The sequence below is a fragment of the Heterocephalus glaber genome, unplaced genomic scaffold (genome assembly GCF_053883595.1).
Source record: "Heterocephalus glaber isolate CG9 unplaced genomic scaffold, H.glaber_assembly_v1.0 deba00000122, whole genome shotgun sequence".
Taxonomy (NCBI): Eukaryota; Metazoa; Chordata; class Mammalia; order Rodentia; family Bathyergidae; genus Heterocephalus; species Heterocephalus glaber.
In genome coordinates this window covers 73,359,388-73,374,348 of record NW_028258138.1, presented here as the reverse complement: position 1 = coordinate 73,374,348, position 14,961 = coordinate 73,359,388, and the positions used below count along the sequence as shown (strand labels likewise).

The 14,961-nt window shown below is 53.5% G+C and overlaps 1 protein-coding gene across 2 annotated transcripts in view; it reads left to right on the top strand.

Moving 5' to 3' along the window:
* Sema5b (semaphorin 5B) overlaps positions 1–13,867 on the top strand; it is a 120,585-nt gene extending 106,718 nt beyond the window's left edge. The window contains exons 9-22 of one of the 2 annotated variants that reach the window (XM_004873615.4): positions 675–810; positions 1,874–2,081; positions 2,192–2,399; positions 8,015–8,132; positions 8,271–8,452; positions 9,721–9,864; positions 9,970–10,117; positions 10,198–10,423; positions 10,528–10,746; positions 11,099–11,269; positions 11,375–11,524; positions 11,892–11,936; positions 12,355–12,554; positions 12,769–13,867. In XM_004873615.4, coding sequence (XP_004873672.1) covers positions 675–810; positions 1,874–2,081; positions 2,192–2,399; positions 8,015–8,132; positions 8,271–8,452; positions 9,721–9,864; positions 9,970–10,117; positions 10,198–10,423; positions 10,528–10,746; positions 11,099–11,269; positions 11,375–11,524; positions 11,892–11,936; positions 12,355–12,554; positions 12,769–12,927 — 2,314 coding nt within the window. In that variant the 3' untranslated portion in view covers positions 12,928–13,867. The remainder of the gene's footprint in view (positions 1–674; positions 811–1,873; positions 2,082–2,191; positions 2,400–8,014; positions 8,133–8,270; positions 8,453–9,720; positions 9,865–9,969; positions 10,118–10,197; positions 10,424–10,527; positions 10,747–11,098; positions 11,270–11,374; positions 11,525–11,891; positions 11,937–12,354; positions 12,555–12,768) is intronic. The other variant, XM_004873614.3, reaches the window with a different exon arrangement.
* The last annotated feature ends 1,094 nt before the right edge of the window (positions 13,868–14,961 follow it).

Genomic DNA, 14,961 nt, shown 5'->3' with positions numbered 1-14,961 from the left:
GACTAACCTGGATGTGGGTTTGGAAATGCTCACTTTGACTGCCATGTGCAGGACAGACTAGGAGCCTACAGAGGCTGCAAGGAGACTGGGAGGATGTGCAGCATCAGGGGGCACAGAGGGGCTGGGGCTAGGCAGAGAGGAAGGAAATGGACTCATCAGGAGAGGGACTCACAGGGCCCTGTGATTCTGAGACTGAAAGGATTTCCATGTCATCTGGCTCAAGGGATTACAACATGGCAGCATAAACCGGTAGTTTGGTAACCAGCTGTTTAATAAATAAATCAGAATAGGATGGAATAAAGATAAGAGAAGAATGTATTTAGTCTGGGTAAGTATCGTTTGATGAAACTTTAATATAGATATGTGGGTACTGTACCAAGTTATAACAAAAAACATGTTCCTCACTGTGGGACTAACACATCTAGAACCCACTGACTGCTTTCCACCTCGCTCGGGAGCCCGGAGGGTGGGAGGAAGTGGCACCTGACCTGCTGGTGCTTCTAGTCAGTGGGTCTTCTTGTTTTGTGACACTCTGTGGTGTAGAAGGCACCTGGCTCATCCTATGTGCTTCCGAAAACTGGGAGGTTGGGTACAACAGCTGGCTTTGGCCTCAGAGAATGGTGCAGAACCTGCAAGGACAGCAAGCAGCATCCTGCCCTCTCCTGCCTTTTCAGAAACAGCATTGCCGCTTCTGCTGTCTGCGCCTTCAACCTCAGTGCCATCTCCCAAGCTTTCAATGGCCCGTTCCGTTACCAGGAGAACCCCAGGGCTGCCTGGCTCCCCATCGCCAACCCCATTCCCAATTTCCAGGTAAAACTTCTTCTCCCCTGCCCCTCCCCCACTATTGGCCACAAGCTGATTCCCATCTGGTGAGCCCAGGTTGAAAGCAGCCCCAGTCCTGCGGGTTTACACCCATCGCTGGGGTCTGTGAGGGCTCCCTAAGAGTGTGCTCCCTTTCGAGCTGTGAGTGAGAAGGGGGAAGTGAGAGGTAGAGTAAGGGAGACTGCTTGGAGCCATCTCTGGGAAGTGGGCCTCAGCTCTCCACAGGGTAGGGAACCAGGAAAGTTTTACACAAGCAGATTCCAGCTAGAATTTGGGCATTTTAGCTGGAGTTTCCTCTTGGTGTATCCAGGACTCGTACTATGGACTGGGGGGATCTCTGAGAGCTAGAAGAAGTCAGGGCTTGTGATGGGGAAGGGGAGAACAAGGGGGCAGATGAGGCTACTAATGGTTGACTTTCACGTCTGACTTTCTGCCCCAGGGGTGGCTTCAGGCTTTGCAGTCCAGCAATCCTGACCTGGATCTTGCCGGTCTCTGTGACCTTGGGCAGATCACCCAATCTCCTTGAGTCTCCTTTTGCTTATCTGGGACTAGGGATAACACCATCATAGATAATACCTTGTAGATACGTGCAAAGATTGATATGTCCGTAATGTAACAGGTGCTCATAAAATGTAGCCACCTTCCAGTTTTGGATTAGAAGGCAGAAGCACTTTGAGCTGGTAGGGATACAAGAGAAGGAAAACAGCTTGGCCCAACCCAGGGGAGGGGCACCCATGAAACAACATAAATCACAGGAAGCTTGTCCAGTCAAATGATCGGTGTGAGATAGTCCAGACCTCTGCTCCCGCAGTCCCCCTCCCCCAATCCCTTCTCCCCCACCTCTCCAGCCTCATTTTCCTCTTTGCTCCAAAGAGGCATCCTTCTGTGGAAAAGGGTCAGGGGCTCAGCAGGGATACTGGGGGGCAGGGATGTTGGAGAAGTAGCATCTGCCCAAGGTCTCCAGGGTTACAATGAAGACAGGGTGGAGAGGGGATCACAGGAGCCAAGAGTCGCCTGACGGCTGAGCACCCCTGATCCGGCTCCCCGGCAGTGTGGCACCTTGCCTGAGACTGGCCCCAACGAGAACCTCACAGAGCGCAGCCTGCAGGACGCGCAGCGCCTATTCCTGATGAGCGAGGCCGTGCAGCCCGTGACACCCGAGCCCTGTGTCACCCAGGACAGCGTGCGTTTCTCGCACCTCGTGGTGGACCTAGTGCAGGCCAAGGACACGCTCTACCACGTGCTCTACATCGGCACCGGTGAGCCGACTCCACCAGACCAACCGTGGCTGCAGCTGTGGAGGTGGGGGGCCGGGCGGGGCGTGGCTGCGAGCTCCGCAGCTCCACAGCCCCCTTCATCTGCCCCCCAGAGTCGGGCACCATCCTGAAGGCGCTGTCCACCACCAGCCGCAGCCTCCACGGCTGCTACCTGGAGGAACTGCACGTGCTGCCGCCCGGGCGCCACGAGCCCCTGCGCAGCCTTCGCATCCTGCACAGCGCGCGCGCGCTCTTCGTGGGGCTGAGCGACGGCGTGCTGCGCGTCCCGCTGGAGAGGTGCGCCGCCTACCGCAGCCAGGGGTAAGCGGGCCCGGGGGGGGGGTGCCGGAGAGGCCGGGCTGCCGCGCGTGAGGCACCCTGGGCTCGCATTCCTGCGCGGCTTCCGGTGTGTGCCTGACAAGTCACCTAACCTCTCTGAAACCTGGTTGCCTCACGGTGAAGTATCTTACAGGGGTTTTGTGAGGGTTAATTCGCGTAAAGCATTTAGCACTGCCGGGGAGAATCACGTGCCGAGCTAATCTGGTGGCTGTTGTTAACCCTGTTGGCAACCGCACAGTTAGGGCTGCCAGCCCTCTCCATCTCGCTTGGTTTACTCTCAATCCCAGATTCTTCAGTTCAGAGAGAGGTCGTTGTCTTTGAAACTGCAGCGCTTGCTGCCAAGGTGTGGAGACAGATGAGAGGTGATGCTGAGTCAGCCGCAGTCTTTGTCCCGTTCCTTCCTTAGAAGAGGCAGTGACAGCTGGCTGGAGGGGTGAGCTGAGGAGCCTCCTGGGAGTCGCACTGGCTCCCACTCTTCTGAGATCTGGTCTCCATACCGTACTCCAAGTGGAGTCACAAACAGTGACACCAGCATTTAAGAGGGTGAAACTCAACCCAAATGGAAATGGATCCCAGACTCCTAGCACTAGAGGCTGCCCAGGCTGCACCCCCTCGTTTTGGAGATCATCTGAAGCTGGCATTGTTACAGCCACGTGGACTTCTGTGGCCTTTGCAATGGGAGTCCTCCTGGGTGTGCCATCTGTCCTTGAAATTTGGGAGACAAATTGTATCCATGCTGCCAAGGGCTGTTCTCCAGCCCCACTGGGTGTGCTGGGAGCTGAGTGTAGGCCTGAAGGGTGGGGAGGACGCTGTGTGCTTAGGTGTGCTGGTCAAGGAGGTGGTGTGCAGACACTCGGGCTGGGCTCCCCTCACCCTGCCCCATGGCTCTGTCAGCAAAACCGCACACACTTACAGATCCCTGCCACGTTCACTCCTGCCTTTGCAGGGCTGCTGGTGTGAGAAGAGGCATGATGAATAGACCTCAACCCTTCCTGAGAGCTTGAGATACCTTGTTAGAGAGAGAAACCCCAGCCTGTGGCTGCCATGTTGGGAGAAACAGAGGGGTACAGTGGGAAGGATTCTACACCTGGGGACCCATCTCTGTCATCACTAACTGCATTAGCTTGAGAAAGTTAACTTGTTTGAGCTTTGGTTCTCTTACCAGGTAAATGAGAGGTAATTAGATGGAACAAGGGATATTTGATTTAGGCAGAATTGTAAGGCTTGGGAGCGGTATTCACAAAGTGCCTAGTCCAGTGAATCATAAGCAGTGCCTAGTATCCTTGTTTTGTATCACCCCAATTGCATTTAGAAGTCTCCTGAGCTCTCTGGAGTCAGTCCCAGAATCTCTGATACTGAAAACAGCATTGATTGCCAGTAAATCACAGGCTACCCTTTCATGCAGTTCCCTCCTCTCTTGTATTCTCCTTTAGAACTTGGGTTGTTAATAAACTTTTCGTATATACCTTGTTCTCCAAGAGTTTGTAAATCCATAAAGGCAAAGCTGGTGTCCCAGGATTTTTTTATACTCCACCAAGCAGCCCAACCAGGGCACAAAGTGGCACAGGATTTATCCTTCTGTTGACTGATTATTTAGCCTGACAGGAGGATGGTGCTAGAGAGGCCAGCTAAGAATGGCACATTTGGATTCTGACCTGAATTCTCTGGCTTCAAGCACTGAAGTGGTCTTGGAATGGTGGAATCTCAGGTTGCTAGGAAAAGTGTTTTACAAGGAATGATCAGACAGTGGCAAGCAGCACTGTCATGGGGCAGGTAGATGTCCAGGGTGAGCTGGTGTGGCTGTAACCTAAATATGAAATCCTAAGATCTGCAGTGGAACAGACAAGGAATGGTGTTGGGACATCTCCCCACTCACACAGTTCCTCAGAGTGGATGGGGAGGTGGTATACAGGCCCAATCCATGTCTTCCTGAAGCAAGGCCACAGGAGGACAGTTTGGTGTCTGTTGCCTTCACCCTATCTGGTTTCCTGAGTTTGGGATAGAAGTCCTTGACATGTGCAGTGAGAACCCAGCCAGAAGGCTATAGGTGGATTCAAAACTATAAAATGCAGAGTCACCTTACTGCAAGTACATGCGGCCACCAAGCTGTGCATTCTGGGTGTCTGGGAGCCCATGGCCATGGCTAATCACAGTAATCAGAATTTGCACTCTCTTGGGGCACATGTTGCAGGGTTCTACTGTATCCTAAGACAGGAATTTCATGCTTATTTCCTCGTTCCTCCCAAAGCTAGGCAGAAGATGGGCGTCCCTTCCTCAGCCCAGAATCCAGGCCTTATCTCTTTCTGCCCTTCTCTAGGACAAACCTCAGCCCCACAGGGCACAGCCAAGACTCTTGCCTGGCCAGAGAGGACCAGGGCATACATGAGGACGATCAGAGGGATCAAACTGCTGACTGGTCTGACAAAGTGGATCTTTTATGAATGAACCAACCCCTTCCTCTGGCAGGCCTGTCACTCTGCCCTTGGGGACACCTTTGCCACAGTTCACCCACAGTGCCCTGGGAGTCCTGGAAAGGGCCATCCACCGAGATATCTCCTTTGGACTAGGCCCCATGCCTCTGCCATTTTAAGTAATGACCACTTGCTCACAAGCCCCTGGGACATGCTGCCTACCCTGGACAGCTCCCATTGTGCACGCATTGCTACACAGAGCTGGAATCTGCCTGCTTCCAAGTGTATCATCCATCTCTGTCTTGCCTGCAAGCCCACAGAATGAACCTGTTCCCTTTTGTCATGGCTGCTTGAGACAGTTCAGTAAAAAAAGACATGGTCTATTGGGACTATTGGCCTGATGGCTCCTTTTATGAAAAGAACTCTAAATTGCCTCCCCTTTCTGTAGCCAGAGACACACTTTAATGCTGCTTGGGGCTTTCCTTTTCTAAAGCACATTCCCTGTTGTGTGAGCTTTGGCCAAATGCAATGAGTGTAGATCCATCCGAGCCAAGGAGAAGGAAATTCTTTCGTTATTCACAAGGAGAGAGCTCCCAAGAGTCTCGAAGTCCCTCTTGGTCTGCCAGGGCCAGGCATGGGCATGGGCACAACAGACTGTCCATGGAGATTCTGATTGCCTGTTTCTTCCCCGTGACTTAACAGAGACAGGAGAGGCCAAGAGGGCCTGGAGAGGGGCAGCTGGGCCAGCGTCTACTCTGCAGTTTTCTTCCTTCCTTCCCTATTCTGTCAGGGATTGGAGAAACAGGACACTGCGTCTGTTGGCTCAGGGCCCTGGCAAATGTGGCCTGGAACAGTTGTCAACCCTGGCTATTCTTTGGAATCACCTGGGGAGTGTTTAAGATTCAAGTGCCTGGGCCTCTTCCCATCCAGAAGGCCCAGATACAGGCAGGCTCTTTGTTCTGTTTGTGTAAGCGTTTTCAAAAGACGCTCAGGAGCCTCCCATTTGCTGTCAAGACTGGGAATTACTGCTCTAGGACTCAGAAGAGACCTAAAGGAAAAAGTACCATGAGACACCCTGGATTCCTTCAGAATCTTCTGCTTTTGTCTTATATAAGCCAATTCAGATTTTCTGCCCTTAACCATTTTCTCCCCTGGAAGACATGTGCTTTTGACAGATCTTATTTGTTATTATTATTCATCATCACATGTCATGGCTAGTACTTTTTGCCCTGTTAATTTGTGTTGCTTATATATATTTTTTTCTTTTCTTTTTGTACTGGGGATCGAACTCAGGACCTTGTGCTTGCAAGGCAGGCGCCAGAACCACTGAGCTAAATCCCTGGCCCTATGTTGCTTATAAAGGGCCACATTAGCTGCCTCTCACATTTGCTACCCCTTCCTGGGGACCAAGAGGAATATACTCAGGCATGGGCTTTCCTGAATTCACATTTTACAAGGTTGTTGGGACTTCTTGTGCACATGGGTTGTCTGAGTCCCATGGTGTCTAGTTTGACAGATTCCGCCAATAATACTCCCCCACATCAAATCACCCCAGAGGAAAATACAGGCACCTTATATTGTACCATGTACCCAAACTGTTCTTGAGCAACCAAAGTGAAACAGATTTGAAGGAGCAAGTGAGTGATCTGGATTATCAGGTGGGCCACAGTGTACGCACTGGGGGTCCAGGGACAGCCTCACCCACTGAGGCCCCAGCACTGCCTCACTTATCCAAGGTCATGCATCAGCCAGGAGCAGGGGACAGCACTCTGCTTCAGTCTCTTTCAGTGACAAGGGCAAGCTCTACCCTCCTCCTCGTAGTCTTTTACACCACCTCTTTTGTCTTCTGGAGCTGGTGAAAATAAAGAACTCACCTAACGGGTGACTGTTCCTGAAGCTTCGGGGACAACAGAAAAACCCCATCCTAAACACACCCAAAGCTGCCACTCCCTGGCTCTTAGCATCCTTAGCCCCTTTGGCCATGGAAAAATCCCTGTGCAAACCCACATAATGGTGTGGAATCTCCCACTTGTCCTCTTATGTTCTTTGCAGTCCAGTACCTTCTTTCTCAAAGGCTCTTTCAGTTTTCTAATCTCTGATTTCTGAGACCTGCCCAATGTTCCCTAGACCCTCCCCAGCAAATGTAGTCCAGGGATGGGGGCATAAGGGACTCTCATGCTTCAGGATCTGATCTTAGCAATGGACAGCAAATCCTGACTTCGTAATCCCCAGAGACTTTTCTCTCCCTTGAGGTCCTACTAGCACAGATTTCAATCCTGTTGTTAAAGACATTAAGGATACATTACATGAATAAATCAGAAAAAGAAAAGGAAGAAATGAACCCTAGAATATGAGAAGTGGAGGTGTCTGGGGCATGCATTGATGTATGAGCCGTTACCTTTTCTGACCAGTACAGACCAGCCCCGAGCCCAGGGAAGGAGCAGCTGCACACAAGCCTTTCCCAGCAGATCAGCTCTTTCTCATTATGCACTGGACTCTGCTTTCTGCCTCCAAACAGCACAAATGTGGGGAACCCCAGGTGCCCCTGGACTGTGTCTTGAGGTCTGGGCCCACATTTATCCAAGGTGTGAAGTTAGACATAACCTCAAGCTAAGGGGAAGGAGCAGAAGGGGAAAAGCATAGTTGGGAACCATAGGGGGCCCAGCTCCACCATGTACCATCTATGTGATCTTGGGAAAAACCTCTTCTCCCCTGTCCTTTGTGCAGTGAAAAGGTTGTGTTAGAGATCCCAGTCATTCTCAGATTCTCAATGAGGATTTCTTTAGAGTAGCCCAGGGAAAGAACTCAAGACCTTGCACTTGCCAGGCAGGTGCAGTGCTGCTGAGCTGGATCCCTGGCTGGAGATTCTTAATTTGGTTCAGGTACCAGGAAGTGCCCTGCTACTGAGCCATACCCCCAGCTGGTATCAGTCCCTTGGTTTAGTGTGCAGTCTCAGCAGTGTTTGAGTCCTTGGTCAGCTGTCTGGGTTTCCTGTCCTTCACTGGGTGCTGCATTAATTCACACTTCCAAAGTGCTTAAAATGATGCAGGACACACAGTAACTGTGCATTGAACTAAGCTATTATCACGGACAGCAAGTGGATGGGAAAAGGACCCAGAACTGGGTATTTCAGTGTACTTTTGAGATGAGACAGAGGGCTCTGGTCTCAGTATCTCCTACCGGCAGGGCATGCCTGGGGGCACGGGACCCGTACTGTGGCTGGGACGGGAAACAGCAGCGGTGCAGCACTCTCGAGGACAGCGCCAACATGAGCCTCTGGACCCAGAACATCACAGCCTGTCCTGTGAGAACCCCACCTCAGACCCCATCCCCTCAACCTGGCTGAGTCCCTTTGGGTAATCACCATTCCCTGAGTCCCCCGGGATCTCGTGCTTCTCTGCCCCTGCCTCACAAGCCCCCTCACCCCCGTGTGGGTCTACAGGTTCAAAATGTGACACGGGATGGGGGCTTTGGCCCATGGTCACCTTGGCAGCCTTGCGAGCACCTAGATGGAGAGAACTCGGGCTCCTGCATGTGCAGGGCCCGAGCCTGCGACTCCCCTCGACCCCGCTGTGGGGGTCTCAACTGCCAGGGCCCGGCCATCCACATTGCCAATTGCTCCAGGTACGTGAGGACAGGGCTTCAATGGTGTCTGCCCTGGGTTGGGGTGGGGAGAATCGGGGAAATGGAAATATTAACAACATTGACAATCAGGTAGCCAGGTAGACTGAGGAACCCCACACAGGTGTTTGCACTCAGGATCAGAAAACACTTCAGGGCAGTGCTGGGAACTACACCGTGGCTAATGTCTGAGGCAGGAAACAGGAGCCCTGGGAGTTTTTCCACACTAGTAGGAGAGAAATTTCTGCCTCAGTGGGTCTCTTGATCCGAAGAGGAAGGCTAGACAGGGATGGGAATCACGCCTAGACAGAGGAAGCTTTAGTAAGCCTTGCTATCCCACACTTAGAGGGGCAGCATGTGACAGTGGCAGTTCTGTATTGCACACTCTGTTCAAGTGTGACCTTGGATAGTGACCTAACCACCCTGAGTTTCTGTAAGTGAGGGTTACAGTACCCACCTGAGAGTTGTTGAGAAGGCTGAAGACTGTAAAGTGTGTGCTACTGCCTGGTACCTGTTATGGTTAAACAACTAACCTATAATTTTGTATATTCTTAAAATAACTACTTCATAGGTGTTCACTAATTTAACCCTTGCTACAGCCCCAAAAGGCAGGAATACAATCATTAGCCTTACTTTATTTTATTTACATTTGGCTTTTCGAGATAGGGTCTCACTATGTAGTTTAGGCTGGCCTTGAATTCACTATGTAGTCCAGACTGGTCTCGAGCTCATGCCAATCCTCCTGCCTCAGCCTCCTGAGTACAGGGATTATGGGCATGCACCACCACACCAGTCTCTAGTCTTACTTTAAAGATAAGGGTACCAACAACAAGTGGAGCCCAAATTTGATTGTTGGAGTCACAGTTGACGAGTGTGAGTAGTGTCTCAGGAAAGCATGTATGGTGAACACGGCAAGGTGAACAGGTTTGTGTGCAAGGCCTGCCCAGCCAAGAAGGAAGGTTGGAGATTGAAAGGGTGACTGGGACCTTCTTCTGTGAGCATCCTCTTGCCCATGTAGGAAGGGGTCAGGTCCTATCTGTCTTCAGCTCAAGTACAGGCTACTAAATGGAAGAAGACACTCAGTCCCTGTCTGAGACATGAACGAGCAAACAGCTAAACGTACGAGGCAGCCCGAGATGGCGTGGTTGAGAGCTGATATTTCCTGACCTTGTCCCTTCCTGACAACAATAGAAAATCCATTACCCAGACACAGACCGGAGACAAGCAGCTAGGGGTCTGAGGGGAATGTCTGTCTCCTCCTACCCCACCAGGAACGGGGCGTGGACGCCATGGTCCTCCTGGGCACAGTGCAGCACGTCATGTGGGATTGGCTTCCAGGTCCGCCAGCGAAGCTGCAGCAACCCTGCGCCCCGCCACGGGGGCCGCATCTGTGTGGGCAAGAGCCGCGAGGAGCGGTGAGCGGAGCACGGCCGCGGGATCTCAGGACAAGGGCACCTGGATTCTCCGGGTGACCCGGGGACAATGGTCCTCCAGGGTGACGACCCCTCCCACCTCCCCAGGTTCTGTAACGAAAACACGCTTTGCCCGGTGCCTATCTTCTGGGGCTCCTGGGGCTCCTGGAGCAAGTGCAGCAGCAACTGCGGAGGCGGCGTGCAGTCCAGGCGTCGCGCCTGCGAGAATGGCAACTCCTGCCCTGGCTGCGGCGTGGTGAGGACCGGGGGCGGGGCGGGGTGGGGCGGGCCCGGAGGCCTCGAGGTTCTGAAACCACCCCCACCCCCAACCCGAAGGAGTTCAAGACCTGCAACCCCGAGGCCTGCCCCGAGGTGCGGCGCAACACGCCGTGGACGCCGTGGCTGCCTGTGAACGTGACGCAGGGCGGGGCACGGCAGGAGCAGCGCTTCCGCTTTACGTGCCGTGCGCCCCTGCCCGACCCCCATGGCCTGCAGTTTGGCCGGAGGAGGACAGAGACGCGAACGTGCCCTGCTGACGGCTCCGGGGCCTGCGACACGGACGGTAAGGGCTGGCCCTGAGCCGCACGGCGATGAGGGACGGCGGGTGGGGGGCGGGAGCAGGGGAGCCCCGAGGCCTGGGCGCCCCGATGAGTCCCTTCTCCCTAGCCCTGGTGGAGGAGCTACTGCGCAGTGGCAGCGCCTCCCCGCACACGCTGAGCGGGGGCTGGGCCGCCTGGGGCCCGTGGTCGTCCTGTTCTCGAGACTGCGAGCTGGGCTTCCGCGTCCGCAGAAGAACATGCACCAACCCAGAGCCCCGCAACGGAGGCCTGCCCTGCGCGGGCGACGCCGCCGAGTACCAGGACTGCAACCCGCAGGCCTGCCCAGGTAACCTCGCGGATGAGCCCTTAATAGGGAAACCTTGGCCCAGGGACTCTCAGGGCTTCCCGTGAACCCCCGTTCCCAGCCGACCTTTTCTCCCAGCCAACTCTGTGGAAAGGGCTTAGAGCGATTTCTTGCCCTGACCTTGGATTTAGTTAGGCCTTTCCTCATTTGCCTCACTTTTTCCCTCACCCCTAATGGGTTGGTCAGATAAAGAGCTTGGTTGGGGTGGAGTTGGTTTCTCTCCTCAGATGTGTCTGCTGCCTGTCCTCCACCCCCGGGGGTGGGGACAGTCCCTGGCCTGTTGAGTGAAGGGCCCAGAGCAGCCCCTCCCCTCATACAAGCCAACCATTTGCAGTTCGGGGAGCCTGGTCCTGCTGGACCACGTGGTCCCAGTGCTCAGCCTCCTGCGGTGGGGGGCACTATCAGCGCACACGTTCCTGCACCAGCCCGGCACCCTCCCCAGGTGAGGACATCTGTCTGGGGCTGCACACGGAGGAGGCACTATGCGCCACACAGGCATGCCCAGGTACTGGGTGCATTTGGCTGGGGCTGGGGGACATCAAGGAGCCTCGGGTTCCCAGTAGGGGTTGGTGTTGGAGTACTCGACCTCATCCCACCTCACTCCCCACAGAAGGCTGGTCACCGTGGTCTGAGTGGGGTGAATGCACTGAGGATGGAACCCAGAGCCGCAGCCGGCACTGTGAAGAGCTTGTCCCAGGGCCCGGTGCCTGTGCTGGCAACAGCAGCCAGAACCGCCCCTGCCCCTACAGTGAGATTCCCAGTATGTCCTTGTCCAGCCCTTTTGCACCAGCCTTCCCACCCTGAGCTCCCAACTTTCTTCCCCTTCTGAAAGGGAAAAACTTTGAGTCCTGAGGCGTCCTGAGGCTTCCTTCGGTGGGGGTGCAGGATGAGACATCAGAGACAATGCACTTCCTGTCTGGTGCACACACTTGGCCCTCTGGCACTCTGCATCTAGTGAGTGGGCCAGCACCTTGTCTGTGGAGAGGTGGAGTGAGTGAAGGCCTCAGGCCCATTTCTCCAACTCAGTGAGGACCTGGAGTCCTTCCTTCCCAAACCACTCCCAGCCCAGGAGGGAACCCTGCACTCCCCACTCTGTCCTAACACCTTCTTCACTTGTCTTCCTCCAGTAATCCTGCCTGCCTCTAGTATGGAGGAGACTGCTGGCTGTGGAGGTAAAAGGAGCTGCTCATGACGCTGACCTATCCCTCCCCAAACTCTGGATTCTTCCTACTTCCTCTCCAGATGGCCAAGCCTAGTGGGGGCCCTATTGCTTCAATGCCCTGTTCAGGGACACCTGGGCAGTTCCATACATGTTCTCCAGCTAGGGGGCCGTCATCAGTGTGTACCCAAGAAAGTTACCATCTCCAGATCCTCTAATTGCCACCTGTGAACCAAGCCCCTTTTACTGTGAAAGGCTCCTGGTGACAGGCTAATCAGTCTCCCCGTTTCCTTTAGCTCTGGCCCCAAATCCCTCTCTTTCCTTTATGTCTCCTTTATGTCTCTATTGCTGTATCTGTTCCCAGGAAGGCAGTCTGAAGTCCCTCCTTCTCACAATGGCCCTTTTCTTACCACCTGCGTGTCCTCTTCCAGGGTTTAATCTCATCCACCTGGTGGTCACAGGCGTCTCCTGCTTTCTGGGCTCTGGGCTCCTGACCGTGGCAGTATACCTCTCTTGCCAACACTGCCAGCGCCAGTCTCAGGAGTCCACACTTGTTCATCCTGCCACCCCCAACCACCTGCACTACAAGGGCACCCCCAAGAATGAGAAGTACACACCTATGGAGTTCAAGGTGGGCACCTGCTTGTAGAAACAGCAGGGTGATGGTTACAGTGGTTCTGTGCTAAGTGGGTGTAACTGGGGTGGGCAGTGGGAGGAAGTGGCAGAGGATGAAGGAGCCCTACATCCACTGCTGGAGTGTCTCTTCACTGGCTGGCATCCAGGCTCCTTGCCCTGGCCTGTTTCCTTCCCATCTCCCCTCACTTGGTTCCTTCTTCATCCCACAGACCCTGAACAAGAATAACTTGATCCCTGATGACAGAGCCAACTTCTACCCTCTTCAGCAGACTAATGTGTATACGACCACCTATTACCCCAGCCCCCTGAACAAGCCCAGCTTCCGACCTGAGGCCTCACCTGGACAGCGGTGCTTCCCCAACAGCTGATCCAGCTGTCCCGGGACTTGGGGTCCTTGCCCTCCCAAGGCACAGAGCAGTGGAGATGGGACAGTGGAGCCACTTCAGTTTTCTCCCTCTGTGCTAGGCCACGAACTCGCTGCCTGGCCTGTGAGGGTCCCATCTGTCTCCAGAGAGCTTGGGTTGGCAGTGACCATGGGGAAGAGGGCTGGCCTGGGGCTGATGTGTGGCTGTGGATCCAGCATAGCCCAGGTCTCTCATGGCTTCCTTGTGACCTACCATCACACTGAGCCTCCCCTGCCATGTCTGAGCTGTGGACTTAATGGGCACATGAGGAATTGGAGAGTGGAGATGGCAAGAGGGCAGGCCCTTAGGTATGGGTTGGAAGTGACTTTCAGGGGCCACCATAAGCCAGGTCTACCCTTCTCTGGCTGGCCCCAAGAAAGACCTCGGCCACAGTGGTTCTCACATCCAGATTGTCTCTGAAAGGAACTAATCAAAGGGCCAGTAGCTCTGGATCTCTACCAAGGATTGAACCATTGTGGTGCTGCACCAGTGTGACATAGGGGCCAAAGCTGGTGCAGGCTGTCCACCTCTGACCAGCAGTTTGTATTTCAGCCAGGGACATCCTTCTGGTCAGAGACAATGAGGACTGGGAACTGAAGGCTGGACTTTGCTGAGAAGCCCTTTAATCTGGCCTGGCACAGGCCTTGCCTCACCCTTAGAATGGTTGAAAGGTGGCCCAGGAGGAAGGAAGGCTTGAGACCATAGGAGGCAGTGCCTGGCCTCTGTGCTTCAATGGAAACTATCTTCCTGTTGCTGCTCAACAGAATTGTTGGCTGGGACCTGCTTGGGAGTCTCTGCTGGCCCCTCATCTATTCAGGAACACACACAATCACCATCTGCTACAGCAACAAAAAGGATCTTGGGCTGTGGCATTATTAATTAAAGATGATATCCAGCTTCCAAATGCAACTTTGTCTTTGTTCGTAAGTGTGTAGGCCCCTCTTAGCACAGTCTAGCCCATCGGGAAACGGATGGTTTCTCAAGGTGTAGGACGTGATCCAAGTAGACTTTGACTTTAACGGAGGGTTTCTTTCCACGTTTGGGTTTATGTACACATACACATGGACATTGCCCTAATCCATTTTCTGCAAAAGAGTTGGGAAAAACAAATTCGCAAGGGGGTTATGAGGTACCCTGAGGCAAGCAACAGGAGAGACTTATGCCTGTTATCTCAGCAGCTCTAACTAACGCAACAGCTCCAGGTTGGAGATGGGCAAGTCCAACGGGAGAGTGTGGATGAAGGTTATTTGATGAGGTCTGTTCAATGCTGAGTTTAATAAAACCAAATTGAGAAATGAGTAAACCTGTGAAGTGGGGGAGCCTAATGCAGTTTCTGCTGGATTAGATAAAAATGAACTCAAGTTTCAGCCCACCAAATCAATGCTGCCATATTGGGTGAGATTGAAGGACATGTTAAATTTGGAGAGCAATTTCCTGACTTAATTGGCTGGATCAATTCTCCTAAGAGTCCCAGCTGAATCTGATTCTAGGTAGGCTATGAAGCCTGACGTCTGAGTGGTAGAGGGAGTAGAGGAAGGAGTGCTTGAACTTTGGAAGTGTTGAAAGGGAGGAGGAAGATGACAAGGTATGCCTGAAACCCTTCCTGGTTGCCTCAGACAACTTAAATGACAGTCTGAGCCAGGACAGTTCAGTCAGAGGGCTCAGGAAGCATGTGACTGTTTGCAGCTTTGGGATTCCTGAAATGTTCCTGTTAGCCCCAGGAGTCCGGAGCTTATGGGGGCCCGCAGGGCAATTTAGATCCTGGGGTTGTAGATTTTCTTGGATGCGATAGATTCAATGAAGGTCAAGAGTGTTCTAGGGCCCAGGGTATCTGCTGTGTGCAAGTGGAGAGACGGCACATCTGTAGGAAGTGGTCATAGCAATTTCCCAGATAAACCCCTCATCTTTTGGGTGCTATGGCAGCACATATTTCTCTTTTTATAAGTCTTTGTGCCTTTGGAGGCATGACCAGTCAGAATGCACCAGAGGCTCTACACT